Here is a 21,446-nt window from a genome sequence, read left to right as displayed (position 1 = left end):
GAGTATCTTACAAAATTAAGTAAACAGGGCCAGGGATATAGCTTAGTTGGTAGAATGCTTGCCTTGAATGCAGAAGGCCGTGGGTTCAATCCCCAGAACCACAAAAAAAAAAAAAAAAAAAAAAAAGAAAGAAAGAAAAGAAAAAGAAAAAAAAATTAAATAAACAATGCTAGGTTCCAAAATTCCAATGCAAATAGGGATCACTGTGTTAAATAGGCAATTCAGTGAATGTCAAATACTGTGTTAAATAGGCAATTCAGTGAATGTCAAATACATGTATGTATTCTGACTTTAAAATTCACCCTGTCACCTAGTTTTAAAGAAGCTTTTTAATCCTCTCCCTATTTCTTGCTTTATTAGTAATATTTCAGTAATTGTTATAAAACTAAAGATGGCATAAAATTTTCCTAATCATGTATGAAGTCATTTCCATATCCTTTCAACATTTTGCAAAAAACTAAATCTTTCTCCTGGCTGGATCGCGCTCCCACACTGCACAGCGGCACATCCCTTGCCCTGACTGCTCCCGTCATGTAATGGCTCACTACCTCAAAGCCTGATTAAACCTCTTGGCCAGCTGGTGTCTACAATTTATTTCATCAAAATCAGGGAACGATCATAGTCAAAACAAACATGGGTTCAAATGTAAACAGTATACCCAGATGAATGAATTATTCATGTCTTCCCACCATTGATTAAAAAACAAAAATGCCTAAGTCCTTCCAGGAGTGCCAGGCAAGGATGTAATTATAGGTGGAGATTACTGTCATTATTATTATTTAGCACTTTATAGAGTACTTTATTTGGAAAGTGATAATGTTTTAAGACTTAACTTATTTAATCTCATGCAAATTAACTGGAAATAAAAATTTAAAGATACAGCAACTAATGTAAAATGTGTGATCATCTTACCCCCACCACTTCCCACCGATACCACATTCTTGCATCATCAGTCTTTGGCTTAAAGATCCAAATTCAAAGAAGCAATGTATGGATAGTAGAGTCCTTTTCTTTCAAATTTTCACAAAATTGGAGATGCAGAACATTTTCCAGAGACTTTTTTATCTTTGAATTATTGATAGCAATATCAGGGAATTCATGAAATTTCTCTCACCCATTGAATAATTGCTCCTTTATAAACAAAAGTGGTTTGAGAGACAATGAAGTCATGAAGATTTTTTTTTTATTTCTCTATGTGATTTGCTATAAACTAGCTCTTGATGAGAGTATGATTGACAGAAACATTCTTTTCATGAGTTAAGATCCCATACATCTCTAGTGTTCACAGTATGACTTTTAAATTCCCCCCACCTGTAATAAGAAAGTTTCTTACAGTGTATTTGCACACTGCATGCATAATGTTTGTGTAATACTTTGTGAAATGTCATGTTGCAGCATCCCTGGGTCTGCAGTTTGTGCCTATGACATGCTTGACATTGCCAATGTGTTTACTGGGAGATTCAAGGAACAGAAGTCTCCCGATTCCACCTGGACACCAGTTCCTGATGAACGAGTCCCTAAGCCTAGGTATGTGCTAATATTTATTTGGCTATTTTATACTTCTAGAAATGGGGGGAACTTGATCCTTTGACCGTGAACATCCTGTGAACTGCATTCCGGTATTTTCCTTGCTAGCCAGGCAGATACAGATGCCAGAACAATAGAAAGGCCTTGGAGACCATTTGCCCTCATCCCCTTAACCAAAATCCAGAACTATCTTATGGACATACAGAAAGGTGACTCTCTAGTCTCTTGCTTAACCTTTATGCATGCATTTTATCTAATGTCATAACAGAATGATAGGAACCATCTGATATAGCCAGTCCCATTCGCCTGTAATTGGGGAAAACTGAGGCCTAGAGAGGTAAAGTATATTGTGTAAAATCACATAACTAGAGAAATTATTTTTGCTTCCCTCAATTTTACAGACGGATCTCTCTAACAATGTATGAAATGTAAACAGTGTTTCCCTAGATTTGGGGATCAAGCTGGGTCAGAGTTGACTCTAAGACTCCAGGCTGAGGACAGAAACAGTGGACTATTAGGATATTTCTGTTGTGTCATATTCTGTGTGTAGTCACCTCTTTGCAAATTGTGCCCTAAAATTTCTCGCATGAAAGCCTATGGCCCAGAGACAATAGAGATTTCTTGGTCCCATGTAATCTTCCTTAGATCCTCCCAGGGAAACAGCTAATTCTAACTGAATACAAACAAGATGAAGCTCTACCCCCACACCTGTGCCTTCCTGGTATGGGTTCCACATCCTCCACATATCCATTACCAAACTTGCAAATTAAGTTACATGGAAATAGCTCCACTGAATTTGCGTGACCCAGGAAAGAAGCCCAATGCCTTATTTTTTCATTTTGCTTTCTAACTTTCTCCCCAAACCTCCCATCCTCCTGACATGAAATACCTATGAGTCTATGAGTACATTTAATTGAACTAACTTAGATGCCGTGAACTACTATACTCCAAGGAAACCCTCATGTCAGCATTCATCTTCATCACCTGAATTAACTGGTCTGTTCATACCCTGCTGCTTGTGGAGAACAGACATAGTGAGAAAAACATGCTCCTGCAATCTCTGCTAGATTCCCTAAGTCATTGCCTGGGACTGTAAACCACCTTCTCAATAAGCAGAAAGGAGAAGTTCAGGCAAAGAGATCAGGTTTCAAGGAATACCAGCTCTCTGTTTGGTGTGTGAAGATGGTATCACTCAGCCATCACCACCAGGACACATTTTTAAATGATTTTTCCACCACGGCAGGGCAGAGGACTTGCCCACATGCTTCCACACGCCTGCCTGGTCCCTGTTGTAGACATCAGGATGCATTCACTGGAAGGCTGAGTTGGCACCATGCCACAGTAGACATATGGCATGGAGGTAGGTCATGTCAACATCGTGAGAACCCCAACTCCTCTCCTGCACTAAGAAGCAACCAGGTACCTGGGCTCCTGGCTTCAGTGTTTCCCAGTCTCATTTTGCTGGGAAGTTTCTTCACTCCTGAAACCATAGATTTTCTTGTTCATGTGCATTTTGCTATATTCAATTATGAGGAAATGAACTTGCAGGAAAGAAATCTTTATTATAATTGATTTTTCATACCTGCCAAAATCATGAAAATAAAAGCAGTAATAATAAAAAAAAAAAAAAAAAAAAACCAAGCCCCCAAATTCTGAGTCCCGTGTAATGAGAGATGGTTACACTGAGCCTTGCTGGTATGTATCCTGGTGACTTTCTGAACATCTTTTCTACACTTATGGAAAAAGTCAACTAACTCCTCCCTTTGTAGAACAAATGCCCCCAAGAACCTCTTGCGGGGTTTTGAGTAAGTAGAGCCATCCCTGGGATATGTGCAGACCACAAACTCACTTGTTTAGAGCTCCATTGCTTTTTGCTGGGGTTCATTTGTGCTTCTGGAAGCAAGCCAAGCTGCCCCAACATGCAGCTGAACTGAGCTGGTGAAGGCTCCTTTATGGAATGAGGAGGCAGCCCAGAGGAAATCTCAGCGTGTTGTATTTGGTGGCATTCTGCATTGTTCAACTTCCTCCTCTTGCCTGCGGTACATTCTCTTTCATGCCAGATGCTTAGAGAAGCAGTTCATTGAAAGAATTTGCCATAAGGCATGAAATAAACCCCCTCCCTCCCACCCTTTGTTTCATTTTAGGCCAGGTTGCTGTGCTGGCTCATCCTCCTTAGAGAAATATGCCACCTCCAATGAATTTCCTGATGACACCCTGAACTTCATTAAGACTCACCCGCTCATGGATGAGGCAGTACCTTCCATCATCAACAGACCATGGTTCCTGAGAACGATGGTCAGGTGGGTGCCAAGCAAACCATGTCCAAAATGGATTTCTCTGACTTTGTTTCATGCTCATAGAATCTATCAGTGGTTCATGCTTTGAAATGCCACAAACATCTTCTGCTATCCTGGGCATTGATTCAGCTATGAAATGCTGGCAGTTTGGGTGGATGCCATTAAATCCCCATAGCCACATTCCCAGTGAGGAGAGTTCCAATATTTTCAGGCTAGTTGTACACATGCCAGCAATTAGAGGAAAGAAAGATATTTCCTTCCGGGTTAGCTCATTAATCCAGTCTGTGCAAAAATAGAGGAGTGGCGAAAGAGAACCAGTGATTGGATGTGGATACCTGTTTGGGTGGTTATGGTGGCAAAACATGCTGCAGATTTCACATGAGCATGGCCCCTGGATTATTAACTGTCAAACAGCATGTGTACCACATTTGCAGAAGTATGCCAGCATGAAGGGCTCATATTTTAGTATTAATTTTCTGAAGTGGTGGGCAAAAGAGATCTATAATAACATGAAGTATTCTTCCTTTTATTTATTTAGAGCTTACTTTTCAAATAGTACAATAGGTTTTCCCAAGTACCAACCAAGTATGGCAGTCTTCAAACAAATGTTAATTTATCATCATTTTTATACCCTGTCTTTTTTGAAAGATATTAAAGTATTGCGATAGCTCTTGGCTATTAGATAGGAACTGTGGTATATAATTTGCAGGAAGGCTCATGATTTCTGCCATGGTACTTAGGATAAATACATGTCTATGGCAGGCTGAATAACCAAGGGATTTCAGAGAAATCATGCCCAGTAGGACTTACTCTAGGCACCCGGTTTGGGTTACTTGTCATTATATATATTAATAGTGCCATCAACTCTCCACAATCAGAACTCTTACAGCCCTCTCTAACAATCAGAAAACTATCTAGTCTAGCATTTTGTTGATGAAAGCTTTGTACCTCAGAGGAAGAGTATGAAGAATGGTAGCTATTGCTTTTCAACCTTAAAAGGATTGTTAAATTAGTTCACTTATTATTTCTTATCCTCTCCATAGGAGACATCAGTCTTTCCTTGTTGATCATGAAAAGGATCATTGTTGAGTGGTTTCAGATGGTTAGGGGTATTTATTATGGAACTTGGCCTCCACACACACATACCTCTTTGCTCCCCTTTGGAGGCATACTAATGCTCTGCATATGGATATAAAGGACCAGAACAGCTTGAGAGAATTATTTATATGCATATATTTTTCCTGAGATTATTATTGAAAGCTATGTCACAATTGAAGTGGAAAAGGGGACACTTATTGATAGACCAACAAAGAGATAAAAAATGTGATTCTATCATTTTAGATACCGCCTGACCAAAATTGCAGTAGATACTGCTGCTGGGCCGTATCAGAATCACACTGTGGTTTTCCTGGGATCAGAAAAAGGAATCATCTTGAAGTTCTTGGCCAGGATAGGAAACAGTGGTTTCCTAAATGACAGTCTTTTCCTGGAGGAGATGAGCGTTTACAACCCAGAAAAGTAAGTAGAGTGTTTGATCCTTTCTTAGTAATAATTTGTTTTGCTTTATGGCCTCCTTTCATTCAGAGAAAATCATGACAGACTTCCATTTTATGCATTTGTAGGTGACTTTTCAAGCTGTTAGTAAAAAGATCTCTAAACACATTAAAAGCATTTTTTTTTTCTGGCCATTAATATGTGTGTGTGTGTGTGTGTGTGTGTGTGTGTGTGTGTGTTTATAGATGCACATGTGTGTGCATGTCCACAGAATCTGCTTCACCTTTAGTTAGATCACATTGAGAGATCACCTTGTGAACTGGAAAGTGGGGTGTGAGGGTGGTGGCAGCAAAGAGAAAACTGATCCAAAGAACCTATGAATGATATTATTATGCCCCATAAAACTAGATGCAGTTATGACGGAGTAGAAGACAAAAGGATTATGGGCATGCAGCTGGATAGAGCCAGTAGCTCTCTGTATGTTGCATTCTCCACCTGTGTGATCAAGGTTCCTCTTGGCCGCTGTGAACGACACGGGAAGTGTAAAAAGTATGTATTTTGCTACATTGACAATTAGAAAATTCTGCTATGCTTAGAAAGGAGTCCTAGGTAGCTGACAATCATCTTCTTCCCACAGAACCTGTATCGCCTCCAGAGACCCGTATTGTGGATGGGTAAAGGAAGCAGGTTCCTGTGTTCATCTGTCACCCAACAGCAGGTAAGGAGCCTGAGGTATGGGAGAGGTCAGAGTGGCCTTTGGCTGTGACACATTCTAGATATGGGATTAGCTGCACTCACTCACAACACCAGCACACACCTCAGCCACAGGACCGTCGGTGTTACCTTTCCTTTCCTCATTTCATAGACTTCCTACGACATCAGATGTGGCAGATTTCCAACTGAATAATCACCCTCACATGATTAAAAACACACATAAAGGAAACACAGTGGGCTTCAACGTATTCCCTGGAGAGAGGGACAAGAAGGTGCCTGCCTTGATCATCACAGAGCAAGAACAGCAGAGAAAAGGAGCAATAGGATACCAATTAGATTAGTGAGGGGTTTGTCCAGCCATCGCAAAAAAATGACTCTTATAATTGACTGTACAGGGCTGAGAAGAAATTGCAGAGCATTTGTTAAGCCACACATTTATGCTGCAAGCATGGCGTATACATCCAATAAAGCTTCCTCCTCTGCCAAAGAACAGTTGACCCTATTACTCGTTAGGCAGTCAATCAATTCTTGGCAATTCTCCAGTTAGTCAGCTAGGACAGTCTACCACGCCAGTGATTTTAGTGTTTAAAATTGTTACGCTAGTTTTAAATACTTAAATGGTATTGGCTAAGACCTTTCTTTTTATGCTTTGACCTCAGTAGATGTGAAATCCAGAATAATAGTTGGAAAAATATTCAGTTCATCTTTGACAGGTTACAGCCACTCAAGTAAGGTGCCATATGGCAGTACAGGGCTTTCCTTCAACAATGCTATCCCTTGAGCCTCCCCAGATCCAAAGGGCAAACAACCATTTTCACATAGCTCTGAGCTTCCTTTCCTATTTTAGAATAGCTAGACAAATTAATAGAAGCTGATGATCACCACCTGCATAATTTGAGGACAAGTATTCCCATAAACACATATAATGATAACTGTCAAATCTGACCTAGAAACTTGATTTAAGCAAGGAGTTGACTCACTATATATTAGCGCAGCTTTGCTAGTAGCAATGTTGTCATATTATAGAGTTAGAAATTTGTGTCTTTTCATGGGATCTTCCAGATAGAGGAGAAAGATCATAAAACCTGGGGAGGGAAGCTAAGAAATGACTTACCTTTTCTTGTGTATTCAACATGTGAACAGAGATATAAAGATATATTATGAACTATTTTTAATCAACATCAGAACTCCAAAATAGTTTCTTTAAGGGTTGCATACATATTTCAATGACTGGCATTGCTCAAAACATGTGGAACTCTGCTTGGAGAGTCGGCTTCAGGGCCTGATGAATACTGACTTTCATTACCACTAGAAATCTTTATCCTTTGAAGATGAATTTGATTTTTAATGCAGCAAAAGACATTAGAAACTAAACATGATGGATTATTAGATCAAGGTGTGACATTCAAAACAGTTTATATGGCTTACAAATAAACTCTGAAGGCAGTCACAATATAGAAATTTCAAGTGTATTATGGGAATAAGCCTTGTCCAAAAAAGGGCAGATTCCTTTGGCTGATACTAGTGTGTTTTATTTTAAAAATCAAAATATTAGGTATTATTAAAATTGATTTTGTTAATGTCATATAGCTTGTACAACCCATTGGTGGCCTTAATGGACTTATAAGAACATGGAGCATGCATGGGTGTAGATTCCTGAGGACTAGGACAGGGCTGGCAGTGAGCAGAAATCCTAAATGGTCCTAGCACAATGCACCAGCAGGTTCTGTCTCCAATCAGACCCCACATATCCACCGGTCATTTGTACCTTTGAACACTTCAATATACAAGTGTCTGCTAGGCAAAGAAATAGAAAAAGGTCTCAGAAGGCAGGAATAATAGTGAAAGAGAAACTAGAGAAGAAAAGACTCCTTTTTAATTTATAGTCCTCTGCATTGCTTATATGAAGAGTGTTTTGTTTTGTTTTTAACATCTAAACTTTTTAAATGTTTAAGAAATGCTCAGGGAACTAAAAAAAGAATGTAAATAATTTTACAAACTAATTAACTCCCTGAATAAGATCTGAATTAACTGCTTAAACCATGGATTCTCTTTGGAGATTCACATATGACTCATTTCTATAAACTTCAGAGATAAATTTTCAAGCTGTTATCTTTTTCTTTTTTGCACCTGCCACTAGATTTATCAAACTGTGTTACTTTCTTTCATGAAAGTTAACACTCCTTCCTGAATCGTGGCTCAACTTATTTATTGTGTTTGTTTCTATCTTTCTTTGTCTTCCTTTTTTTTAAAGACTGACTTTTGAGCAGGACATAGAGCGTGGCAATACAGATGGCCTGGGAGACTGTCACAGTAAGTAAAGCTTTTTATCCATGTTCGTCTTTGAGTGAAGATGCGTTTATCACATGACCTAGAAACATTATCCCACACATGGACTGAATGCAGCTGATGCCGAAACATGCATAAACAGAAATTGTCTTCTAAATATCAAGTAAAGAAAGTGGGGTGTGTAAAATCCAATGTGGTCAATATTGTTGCTATAAATGCTGGCATCCGGGGCTGGGGTTGTGGCTCAGTGTTAGAGCACTCGCCTAGCACATGTGAGGCCCTGGGTTCGATCCTCAGCACCACATAAAAGTAAATAAATAAAACAAAGGTATTGTGTCCATGTATAATTTTAAAAAAATAAAAAATAAATTGAAAAAATAAATGTTGGCACCCATTTTGTGGAACAAATTCACTCTAGAAATTATGAATTATAGAAAAGCAGTAAGTTATGTCAGCATTTCCATTACAAAATGACAGTTTTGTTGTTTTCTTTAAAAATGTGCTATTATACTGTAACTTTTAGCCAAATAATAATAAGATTGATCATTGTGCTCTAACTTTTTAATTGAGACTGTTATATCCTTTTTTGAACATATTGACTAACGAAAGTAATTATTTTTTAAAAATAGATTTATGTATATTACCATTTGTGGTAGAAAAAACTTTCAGAAATAACTCATAAGCACAAAGTGATTCAAAATATCATTTTTATAGGAATTGGCTTACTGTGCCAATCTCAGAGTCCTCTGTTATTAAATGGTAGCATTTTATTTATCTATGACAACTAGACAGAATTACACACAAATTACAGTAATAATAGTACTGTCCTGTGTTGTTCTATGACCTGACTAATATCAATAGTCTCCTGAAAATGTTTTATTAATACTAATTTAAGGAATAATGCCAAGCTCTTAGAAAAATGTTTAGTTTATGATTTTTTTAAATGTTACATATGCTGAATGTCAAAACAACTTGCATTCACAATGGCACCAAAAATTATCTCCAAAGGGAATGAAACTGTATCACTTCTGATACTTGATTCTATAATGAAAATCTTGGAAATTATTCTAAGTCATATAGCCATGAGTATGGAAATTTCAGACTAACCTGTCGCCCAACTTTCTACCTTATGCTTTTTTTTACAGATTAGATGTAATCAAATAAATAGGACTAATCACAAATTCTTTGCCTTATATAATTTTTGTTTACGAGGATAGTGCAAAAAAAATCCTTATGTGTCTTCATATGCACAATTTACAAATTAAAATTAGCATAGGAGATAGTGTCATCACCAAAATGTCTATGTCACATGCATATGTACCATAGTGTGTAGTAGTGAGACAATATGAGGTTTGATCACTGGACCTTAATTATCTTGGTGCCTTATAGCTTAAGTTTTGGGGAAACAGGTTTGGGGGTATATGTATGTTTAATTAACTCACTTTAGTGAACCATTTTCATGTTTTATGAACTGGTGATATAAACATCTGTAGAAAAATAGCAGTGTAGTTTTGGATTAAATCAGAAAATACATGAAGAATGTAAAGATTGCTGTGCCTCTAGCAAGTGTCCACTGTATCAATAGTCTCACACCCATATCTGTGTTCTCAAGCAGAGGAAGCTAAGGAAACCTAAGGTCCCAATCCAGTGATTTGCTTTTAATTCCCAGGGTCATTTCAATCGTCAAGCCCCTATGCCTGCCTTTGTTCTTCCTAGTGCGTCCCTGACCTTGAACTCCCTTCCTGAGCACCTTGGGGGGCTCACTCAAGGCAAGAAGTGAGCTGCACCTCCACCTGCCTGTCTTTCACAAGGGCTTCTCTTCTCCCTGTGCTACTAGAACAGGAACTATTTGTATTAGACATACCTATTCATATATAGGTGTTCAGAGAGGAGTTAGGCAATTGGTGCATGATGACTCTTTAAAAGGACCTTAAGAGGAAATGAGGAGATCATAAGGAGCCAGTGTCAGAGGCTGCGTAATACGCTGAGCAAACCAGTGACCTGACCCAGAAACACAGCACACACACATACATATGTTGCTTTAAAAGCGTGTGGGTTTGATTTTTTTGTTTTAATTTCCAAACTGAAACCCCTGCTGAGTTCAGAATATTGTGATACTGGACTCTTCTTTCTAGCATGGTCATGAGAATGAGAAGAGAAAATATAAATAAAAGTTCTTTCTTTAAGCATGTGGTGCAGGTGCTTCTTATTTTATTCACATGCATGTCATTACCAAAACGACATTAAGTAGGACTTGAATTCTCAGAATCACTTGTGATCATAGTGACCATTTCCCCTGCTGACTCTTGGTTTTTCCCTGCCTCCTGGCAGTGACTTTGAGGAAACTCACTTGATGGAAGAGATATGAACGTGTGAAATCAGACCTAGTATAAAGCACCTTACGTTCTAAGCAGGAATTAAGAGCACTTGCTCAGTATCGGGGCTTGTGTGTTGGCATAGTTCTGATTAGCTCATTCCCACTTATTATGTAAGTCACACTAAGCAGAGTGTGAAACATCAAGTAACCTCCTCCTCCCTTTTGTCTTTCAGATTCCTTCGTGGCACTGAATGGTAAGGAAGATATTACTGTCATAATTTAATATCAGTGGAAATCTATCTGAGAAATCCTATTTCACTAATCCTCTTGAGCATTTTCAAACCTTAGGTTTCTTTTTAATTAATTTTTATCCTCATTATTTTTTATAGACATTTCAACTCTTCTACCAGATCATGAAATGTCTTACAACACAGTGTATGGTCAGTTTATTGATATATATATACATAAATATATTTTTTTTTTATTCTTTAAGTCACTTATACTGTGGTAGTTTATAGTTTCATTCCTAAACATCATGGACCAGATTCTTTGTTACTTCAGAGCCCCAATTCACTAAAAATTATTTATAGATTTCACTGTGCTTCAAAAATCACTCTGCTTATATGAGACAGTTGATGTGGGAGACTGAGTCCTAAATTTTTAATCCATATAACATGAAATATGCCAACCTTTGGGAATTTGGTGAATATATTTAATGAGTTCTTGAGGGAAAAGAAACTGCTTTTGGATAAGTATATCCAAGATAAAAGAATATTGCTTATAACTAAAATAGACTATATAGCTCCTCAGCTGATAGAGAATACCATCCTGCAAAATGCTGGCTCTCGGAACTATACCTTCCACAGAGGAAAATATATACCAGGTATAAACACCAGGTTCCTATTAGGCAAAACTTTCCAATGTAGCATGAAATTGGTCATCAAAATTTAAGCTCACAAAAGTATGCATATTTAAACATATCTTTTTTCTTCAGAGAATATACAAGGAAGAGTGACGCAGTGGAAATGATATGCAAACAGGATTTATCCCATTGTTCTCAGACTGAAATACAGGAGCATTATATTAAACACAGCTACAAAATCCATAAACAGAATATTCTGAACTCTTGGTGCAAACAGTTGAGATGAAACCATTCCATTTAGATTTCTCAAATGTACCACCAAATATTTATTAAGTAAACAATCCATGTGTTTTTAAAAAATATCAAATGAAAAACATCTGTGCAATGGCAACTTTATGCTTTTGCATTTTAATGGTGACAAGAGTTCAGCTATTTATGGTTTGTATGCTTAAGATATGCAACAAAGGAATAGTGACAGGAGAGTATTTTAAATAAAGGGGTAGGTAATAAAAGAGACTGAAACAATTAAGGCAAAGAAGGAAAAACAGAGGTAAGAAAGGAAAGTAATGAGGATGTAGGATTCAAAGAAATGGTTGAAAATGGCTACAAATGTGTTCAATAGCTCCATGTAAATGTTCACTCCCTGGGTCTGATTAGCATAAATAAAAAGCCTCTTTGAAGTCTTAAAGATCATCTTATGAATTGGAGCTGTACAAAATGGAAAACCGTGCCTGGTTTCTCCTGACCAGCCCACTGTGAAGTGAGGCAGGATGGAGTAGATGAGCCCACAGAATTCATCCACCTTTAACATTCTCTCATCTACAAGTCAAACCAGAATATTGAACACTATAGACTCAAAGAAAATCACTCAGGAAGCACATGTCATCTAGCTTAGCATTAAGCCTTCAAAAAGAAAACCAACTTAGCATCTGCTCTTTTCCAATATCATACTTTACAATCATTTCTGATAATTGAATAATCTTTATCAAATATTGAGAAGTTCAGACCTTCAGACTAACTGAACCAGCAGCCTCCCTAACATTCATCAATTATCCTAAGACCAAATTTAACTCCCAGGCAATTTCTTATATAGATAGAATAATTAAACCATAAAATGCTCTTCATGAACAAAAATCACTCTTCAAGCTATGGCTTTCTCTCTTATTTCCTTTTCAAAAGAAAGGTACTTTTTAATTCTTCCGTATTAACACTTTAAAGGACAATGTCCATTCATCCTTATCTCTTGATCTGTGGTTTCTGTAATGAAACTAAAGATTCGGAATTTTCCTATCAGCTAATGATTCTGCCCATTTCAGGCTGAATATGAAGGCGTTAGGTGATTAATTGACCATTAAAATGAATGATGGTCTAGACAGGATGTACAAAAATACAGGAGACTTTTGAAACATATAAGCTATTATAAGAGATACCTATTTCGAAGTTAGTAAACCCAGAAGAGATTTAATTAACTCATCCAGCAAATATTTGGTATGTGCGAGGCAGTGGACTAGATGATATATTTGTAGCATCAGAGGAAAATCAGATTGCTATTTTTATGAGCACAAATATAGACAAGAGAGTCAATCCCAAAGTCTAAAGTGCACCCAAGCTGTTTCTAGCTGTGTCCTTTGCATGTCCTGCTTTTTGTGGCTAAGTGCAGACCCATACAGCAAACCCTAAACCACAACTGCCCATCTCAGGAAAAAGGATCATTTCAATAAACCATGCAAACTTTCTATTGGCAAAAATTGTATGCAAACCAGTTACAAATACAAGTACCCCTTTTAGTGAATTGGGTCCTGATTTTTTTTTTCCTTCTCTCTTCCTCTTTATTGATTTAGTGTCTCTTCTTTTATGTCTATTTGACTACAATCATTGTTAATAGGTTAGAGTAGCTCAAAGGGTCTCTAACCTCTAGAATCACAATGACTTGTAGATACAGAGAAACAATGTGATGTGCTCAACTTAACTTTTTAAATATATCTATTTCTTTGTGTTTTTGAAGTCAAGTAGCGTAAGTTCTGTTGATTAAAATGTGACCTTTCTTATTGGACTGACAAGACAAAATTGTAGGTTGTAAATCTATTGACATATAACACCATAGCCACAAATGATTGCCTATTTTTGTAGCACTATTTGGTTACAAAGTCTCTTAGGCAATGCATAAGGATAATGTAGCCTCTAAAATCAAATTATAAGAAGGAATATAAGTGATTTCCTTATAACTTTTTTTTTTAGCTTGAGGATATAATAGCACATATCTTGATTCAAACTGAGGACTGCTGCCTAATATTTTAATGTGGTGATTCTAAAATTTTTGAATATCAGGTATTGCTTTCCCTGATTCTTTGTTCCTTATCCTCAAGCAAAAGTTTAAAAGATTATAGACCTCATGCAGTTCTGTTTTTTTTTCTTTTAAATAAATCAGATACATTGTTTCTCTAGATTTACATATAGAAAATTGAGATGTGGTGGGTATTAGACTAACGCTTCAGTGATAGGAAGAAGAGGCTGATTTCTCACATTTGTGTAAAACATTTTCCTACCTAACTACCATCTGGTCCGCATTAATTTCCTCTCATAGCCATAGCTTTCCATTACCAATGAGTTTTCCATGTATTTGCAGCATATGGTCCAGGAAATCTTTCTACAGAGAATGTGTCCCTTAGGCATATATTTCCCCTAGATTACCATATTAAGAAATGTTCTCCCTAAACCATACTTATGGCATTACCATAAAATTGCCCCTTGAACACACTTAAATTGAAAGTGTTCAAAATGCATATCAATTCAGGTAAAAGAAATTCTTGCTACTTGGAGGGGAAGATTTTTCCTTCCTTATTTTTCCTATCTCTCTACAAAACTATTTCTAATTGTTTGCTTATACTGAGTGCTAAATTCTCTCTTAGGCTGGCCATATATTTTACTAAAACAGTCTTGAATTCAGGAGTGGAAAATAGAGGTTATGTTTTAGACCTCAATGTAAGCAAAGAGGAAATATAGGAAATTCCATGTTTCCCTTTCTCAGGCTGATTTCCCTGCCCCTGTTCTCTTATCAGTATTAGGAGATGAGATGTGAAACTCAGAAACATAAAAACAAAAAGTCTAGAAGCAAGCATTCCTTGAGTCTTAAATGCACATATTTTTAGCAGTGGGATATGAAGCAGACTATTTCAACAAAGCGGATGTTTGAAGCTGTGTGGGAGCCACACAAGTTCTGCATAGAAAGTGACTTCTTAAACATTACCAAAGCTTTATGGCAGTATTTAAGTGTAGTGTTTCCAGAGAAATCATCATAGCTTAGATGAGCCACTTGGCTTGCTTTACCCAGAAGCAAAACCTAAAAAAAAAAAAAAAAAAAGAAAAAGAAAAAGAAAAGAAAAGAAAACAATTATTAAATGTTTTCTGTAATTTGCAATATTATAGTCTCCCCGGACTCCAACATTCAATAATAATTGTGGGGGGGGGGAATAAAATGCAATGCATTTATCATTATTATCTCTCTTTCAGTATTTATTTATCATGCATACAGTGATCATATCTGAGGCTAGAGGTTTGGGAGTTATTGTGAATCTGCCCTACTTTCTATCAAAGGCACCGATTACACATGCACAGTAGTTGTCCTAATGTCTTTTTAAAAACTGTTCCAAGAGACTGCTATAGGTAAAATGGTTTAATAAGCCAAAAACTCCAGTAGAAATTCACAGGGTGGTTATATTTCATTTCTACCAGACAGAATAGGTAGTAGGGCTTCTTTAAATCATTGTGACAGCTTAGATCAAAGCACCTGATAGAATCTGTATTCAATCTTGTGCAGTGATGGAGCAAGAGCCTACAGATGTGTTCACAGGAAATGTCCACTATATCTGCTGAAACTCCCAGCCTAGCCATTCCCCTGGCATTAGCCTATGGGAGGCTACTTTAAATCTCAAAAATCTCTCTTTTTTCTGGTTTGAATCATTTCAATGAGACCTCAAAAACAACATCTCATAAATATAAGTCATGAAACTATGAAACCAACTTTATTGGAATAAAACACACAAGGCACAGCCATAACACATAACAATTGAGGCCTCCTTTCCAGTGAAAAAGAGGTGGAGGCAGATCCCTTTGGAAAGCAGGAACTCCTTCCAGAACAGGGAGTGTCCGTGAAGTTGAGCCCATGCTAAAGACAAGACATTCCACGCAGCCGGCACGGGAAGGGCTCAGGACAGTTGAGCTACTTGCAATAGGAAAGACACATCCATTACCACCATAAACCTGTCTCACCCATCATATTGTCCCAGGGTGGACACTTTCTGTCTTTAATGCTGCCCTGGGGATGACCAGAGAAGGGCCACTAACATTTCTTCAGCCTCTAGTATCAGACACTGTGCTAGATACTTTGACCATTATGTCACTTTATCCTCCCAACACTGGGAGGTGTCCTTATCCCCATGGTGTGCGAGGAGACACTAAGTGGTTCCTGGGACTCACCCCCACCATTACCTCCAGTAATCCTTGCCATTTCTAGGGCCCTCTCCCCTCAGTCTCTCAGCCCACTCCTGGCCTCTGAGCAAAGGGAATGTGGGTCTCTCTGGTGATGTTTTCCCTAACTGTATTTGTGATGAAAACAGGGCACGCCAGTTCCCTCTTGCCCAGCACCACCACATCAGATGCAGCGGCTCGAGAGGGGTATGAGTCTAGGGGAGGAATTCCAGACTGGAAGGACCTGTTCGATTCACCTGACAGCACAGATCCTTTCGGGGCAGTGTCTTCCCATAATCACCAAGACAAGAAGGGTAAGGCCTTGGAAATGCCTCCTCCTTGGTGGGGAGAGTTGGGGGGGAAAGCGGGGAGGACTGTGTAACTGCTTCCAGCTAAGTCTAAACAGCATTTAGGAACCTCCAATGTACCACTACCGAAAACTTCTCAAAATTAAGACTGACAGTCCAACCTTCATATGAGGCTTGATCCTAAATTATTTCTGGACCAAAGAGAAACCACACAAAACAAATAACACTTCTCTGAGCTTCTTCCACCCAGAAGAGGTGTGGCCTGGCTCAAATCAGATGCTGGCTCCTGAGATCCTTTTCCATTCCTCTCAGTCACATGCTGTGATTTTTTTTTTTTTTTTTTTTTTGGACCCTCTCTCTTCCCACCATAATGTGATGGAATGCCTTGCGGACTTTGGCAAGTAAATGTAATCCAAGTAAAAGCCCATTAATCAGTGAATTGAGAAATAGCCAGACAAAGTCTTTTCTGGCTGGTAGCATCTCTCCCTCTCACATGGTGCTGAATTTGAATAGGGCCGTGGTCCTCAGACTACTGTAATTGCCCTCAGAGGACAACAGCTGAAACAAAAATATGTCATTTAATCAAGCAGAATTGCTATGCATTTAAAATGGAAAGGAAGCCATGCTAAATGAAAGGGACTCTACTGTGAACTGTCCTAAATTCTCCTTTGCTTTCTTTGCTCGACTGCGGACAGGAAATGTCATCTCTTTTTTCGCCATTTGCTGCTTCTGGTAACACATCCTACTTCAGTCGCAGCTGCAACCAAAGAGGCCTTTACTTGTCCAAAAAACAGTCTTGTAAATCAGAGCCTGAAAAGCCCAGTTATGTTGCTGAGCTGTTTTCCCCCCATTCAGAATTGTTAACTTCTATATGTTTTCAAGAGTTTCATGCAAACTGGGTGTGAGTTTCGAGGGCAGAGCAGCCCCCGTGACCCCTGAAGACAGTCTCTGTCGTGCCCTCTCCCAGAGTTTTCTGCACACATATCTCCATCTTTACTTCAATAGAATATTTCCTGAGCAGACCCATGCTGAAGTTTCATCATGCTTTTTGCTTTCCCTCTCCTGAGAGTGCTCTGTACTCTCCTGTCCTATTTCCGGAGCCAAAATGTAAAGATCAACCCAACCCCTTTTATCTTGCTCTTGAGCATGTCCCCTTCACTGATTTTATTTCTTCTATAGACTTTCACTCTTAATATGCCCTGCCTCAAATCTATTTAAAGGAAAAAAAAAGAAAAAGAAAGAAAGAAAAAGCAGGTTTTGTCTCACCAGCCTCTCTGTTCTTAACATCCCAAGAAAGCAACCAATGGAGGAGAAACTGCCTGACAGGCCACAAGCCCCAGCATGTGCCATTATTTGTGATGTGTGGCTCCAGACCTCAGATGTATTGGTCTTGGCTGTGTTCAAGAAGAGACAGCTTAGTAAAAATCACTTTGTTTTTGCCCACTGTGATTTTTTTAGAAAAAACAGTCTTTCCAGTAAGTCCTAACTATGTCAACCAAATATCTAGCTGTTGGTTGCAGTAATTCACTCTTCACTGAGAGGGGTGGCATGGATTTTCTCCAATCGTTAACTCCCCAAAGGAATGGAGGTTCTCAAAGAGTCCAATTAACACTTTGACAGATTGTTTTAAAATTCGGCATTGTTCATTCTCTTGGGTCTTATTGTGAATATTGACAAAGCTGGAAGCAGGCTGCATATTGTCAAACAATGGTGGCAGAGGTGATTGCATGGGTGTTTAACATGATCACTGTTCTTGTGCTATTAACTCCTTGCCTTGCCCTGTCAAATTTGAGTTTGATTTTGACAATTGATGATATGTTTGATGGGGCAATGCCAATGAGTTTGTTAAGCAGAAATTTGAAAAAGATATAGCTGAGTGTTCCTTTTACCATGATTTTTTTTTATGATTTTAATTTCCATTTTGCTCTGAATTATTTTTTTTCTGTTTACCGTTCATGATTTATTTCAAGCTTTTGTTTTCATTTTGCCAAGCACTATGTGGTATGACTTGGTGATGGCGTTACTCTGTTGGAAAAGTCTTGGTCCTTTTCTGACTCATTATGATGTCCCTTAACCTGAACCAATCTGTGACTCCCTTGCTTCTTTTCATTCCCTGATGTTGGTGCCTTAATGATGTCACACCCGTGTGCGCAGCATCTCCTGGGATGCGGGAGTTCCGTGGGTTTCCTTGATGGCCTTTTGATGGGTGCTCTTTTCACTGGGTCGATTGTCTCATGGGAATGTGACATTTGTGTGCTCCAGCTTTGGAAGCTAAATATACTCTGGAATTGTTTCTAAAATATTCCTACATTTTCCTGCTAAGCAGAAAGTGTGTCTGCTGACCAGCGAGCTGAGGAAGAGGCAAGTGTCCAATGCCCACTGAAAAAGAGCCAGTGAGCAAAATGAGTTCAACAGCTCTCGTCTGCAGATCTGTTGATGCCCCTGGGCTGGTCCCCTTGTCTGCCCCAGTTCGTGCTCCAAACAGTTCTGCATTTCCAGAGTATGTTTGCTTGCCTTTTTCTTTCTTTTCCTTGCTGTGTCCTTCGTCTTGATTTAATCCCGTTCGTCCTTCTCATTCTGTCCAAGCACTGCTCGCACCTTGCTGTCTAACCCCCTTCTGCTACCATTGTTCTTAGCCTCCCTCTTTCACAGTAATAGGCCCAAAGCCCCCTGCCCTCTATGGAACATTCCAAGGCTCTTTCCTTCTAAACTGGGATCAGCATTTGGAAGCTGTACGTATATATAGTTCTCACTAACAAAGTGTAGGAGGAGACCTGCAAAGCATACAGAAGCATTATCATAGAAAAATGAAGTAATTTTCTTTCTCAGTAACTGGCCTTGCCCTTCATTACCCTACTGGCCTTGTCTAATGTCTCTTGTCCTTGCTGCTTTTCTTTAAAATTGCCTGATATCTTTCAAGCCCTGGATTCATTAGTAAAAAACACAGTCGACTGCTCTGTTTTATCTCTGGGTCCCTCGATGTCTGGAGCCTCCAGAGCCAGCCCTTTAATCACCACGCTGATAAATTAGATGCAGCCCTGACTACTTCTTTCTTGGTTTGGCCACATCTAAAAATATATATTATTTATTCATCCAATAACTACTGAGGTGGTAATGGGTAGTTACATTGGGGCTCTAATTACATGTAAATAAGAAAGAAAACCCCATTTATTTTTAGATCTGGCTTATTCCCCATCTAACAGCAAAAGAAATAAGAGCTTCTTTTTTAGGTTAAACAATCCTGAGAGTGAATAGCCACTCCTGTGCCTCTTGTTTCTTACCAAAAGTAACAATGTCATAAAACTGATTTCCAAGAAGACTGCAAGACTGGGGAGGAAGTTAGCCTGGTACAAAGTTGCTAGGACCGCTGTGTAGCAGAAATGTAAAATCTAAACCCCAACTACTGCCATTAGGACACAGCACAAATCCTGAATGGAAGAGAAGCCCATATTTCTGATTTTGTTTTATAGCGTTCTTGTGTGCTCTCAGAAAGTAGATGAAATAGTAAATATAGAAAAAGGAGTTCTCATTTGCTGAAAAAATGCCAGAATTGTATGCTTATATAATTTAGGGAATCTTTAAAGTGAAGTATTATCACATAATTATATTTGGATAAAAGATATGGCCATTATAAATAAGGAAAGCATGGAGAAACAGAATTTGAGTTTGAGGTGACATGAATAATTTAAACCAAAATGTAAATGTTGACTATGTTTTAATCGATGTGCAAGCTGTTTGCGTAAGCAATTTGTAGTTGGCAAAATAATATTCCAGTAAGATTCATAAAGTCTGTAAAGGATGATGAGCACGCTTAGTTATTGTATGAATCACAGAGTTTATCAACAATCCTCTTCATAGGTAATTACTTACTCCTTTCATGTACAGTGGCCTGTGACTGTCTTGCCTCAGTGGTAAATGCAGCTCCACACTTCATGATTTAGGGGCTCAGGGACAGCATGGTCTTCAAGAATACTGAATCATGTGGTACAACTTTATACCTTTTGTGGTTATCTTTCAGTGTGCTTGATTATGTCAAGGAATAAGTCTCAGTTTGGTCCTTGATCATTAACAACTCCCTAAACTTGCCACCACCCCTGTTCGACAAAGAGAGGATGGGCTTTAGACTGCTGCTGTATCTTAGAGCTGGATCCAGCTGGAATTAACATTGTTTCACTTTCAGTTAATTTTATTTTTATAGTTACCCTTTATCTATGAAAAATGACACATGATTCCATTTATGTCAGTGTTGTAAAGTTTCCATTTGAAATACATTTTAAAGACAATTAAATACTAAGTACATAGTAATGCAGGAGGTAGTAGGGAAATAAAATCTTAAGTAAATAATTTGGTATGTGAGGCTCATTGGCATGGTTAACCTTGTACAATTAGCAATTCACTGAGTAAAGTTTAGATATCTCTGGCCTAAAGCAATTAAAAGGATCTTGTGAAGATTAAACTACTTCCAAGATCAGGAGACTGAGGCAGGAGGATCACAAGTTCAAGCCCGGTCTAGGCAATTTAGTGAGACCCTGTCACAAAAGAAAAAGTAAAAAGGGCTAGGAATGTAGCTTAGTAGTAGAATACCTCTGGGTTCAATCCCCAGTACCAAAAAAAAAAAAAGAAGGCAACAGCTGAGCATAGTGGTACATGTCTGTAATCCCAGAGATTTGGGAGGCTGAGGCAGCAGATCACAGGTTGAGGCTAGCCTCAACAATGTAGCAAGACCTTATCTCAAAATTAAGAAGAGGTGGGGATGTAACTCAGTGGTAAAGTACCCCTAGGTTCAATCCCCTGAATCCTACCCGCAACACACACACAAAGAACTACTATCAAGAACTTTGCTTCTGACAGTCGATGACCCCAAATCCTCTGTTGGTTGGGCACTGCAAGGCCAAGCATATGCATGCATCAGTCTTGAGTGTTGAGATTACTTCATTTTGTGCTCTTCTGATTCCTTTTCAACCCTCCGAGCTTTGTGATTGGGTATGGGAAGTTTGGTCAAGTAGGAATTTAAAGAAAAATGGATTTAGACTAAAAAGAAATTAGCCACTCTAGGCTTGTTAAGCATCTGGCAAATTTTTTTTTTCTCCATTCCCATAATGAGCACCCTAGTGTAGGCTGCAGCTAGTAATTACTTAAACTGCAGAAGCTTACCTGCAGCATCTCTGCAT

General features: G+C 38.5%; 1 protein-coding gene across 3 annotated transcripts in view; it reads left to right on the top strand.

Annotated features, from left to right (window-relative positions):
* Positions 1-21,446, top strand: part of Sema6a (semaphorin 6A) — a 126,001-nt gene that overhangs the window by 85,386 nt on the left and 19,169 nt on the right. The window contains exons 11-19 of one of the 3 annotated variants that reach the window (XM_076856666.1): positions 1,396-1,527; positions 3,672-3,827; positions 5,166-5,342; positions 5,727-5,867; positions 5,956-6,036; positions 8,287-8,345; positions 10,872-10,892; positions 11,028-11,078; positions 16,117-16,281. In XM_076856666.1, the coding sequence (XP_076712781.1) occupies positions 1,396-1,527; positions 3,672-3,827; positions 5,166-5,342; positions 5,727-5,867; positions 5,956-6,036; positions 8,287-8,345; positions 10,872-10,892; positions 11,028-11,078; positions 16,117-16,281 (983 nt within the window). The remainder of the gene's footprint in view (positions 1-1,395; positions 1,528-3,671; positions 3,828-5,165; positions 5,343-5,726; positions 5,868-5,955; positions 6,037-8,286; positions 8,346-10,871; positions 10,893-11,027; positions 11,079-16,116; positions 16,282-21,446) is intronic. The other 2 variants (XM_076856667.1, XM_076856668.1) reach the window with 2 other exon arrangements.

The sequence above is a fragment of the Callospermophilus lateralis genome, chromosome 5 (genome assembly GCF_048772815.1).
Source record: "Callospermophilus lateralis isolate mCalLat2 chromosome 5, mCalLat2.hap1, whole genome shotgun sequence".
In the NCBI taxonomy this organism is placed as follows: domain Eukaryota; kingdom Metazoa; phylum Chordata; class Mammalia; order Rodentia; family Sciuridae; genus Callospermophilus; species Callospermophilus lateralis.
This window is presented reverse-complemented; position numbering and strand designations above follow the sequence as displayed.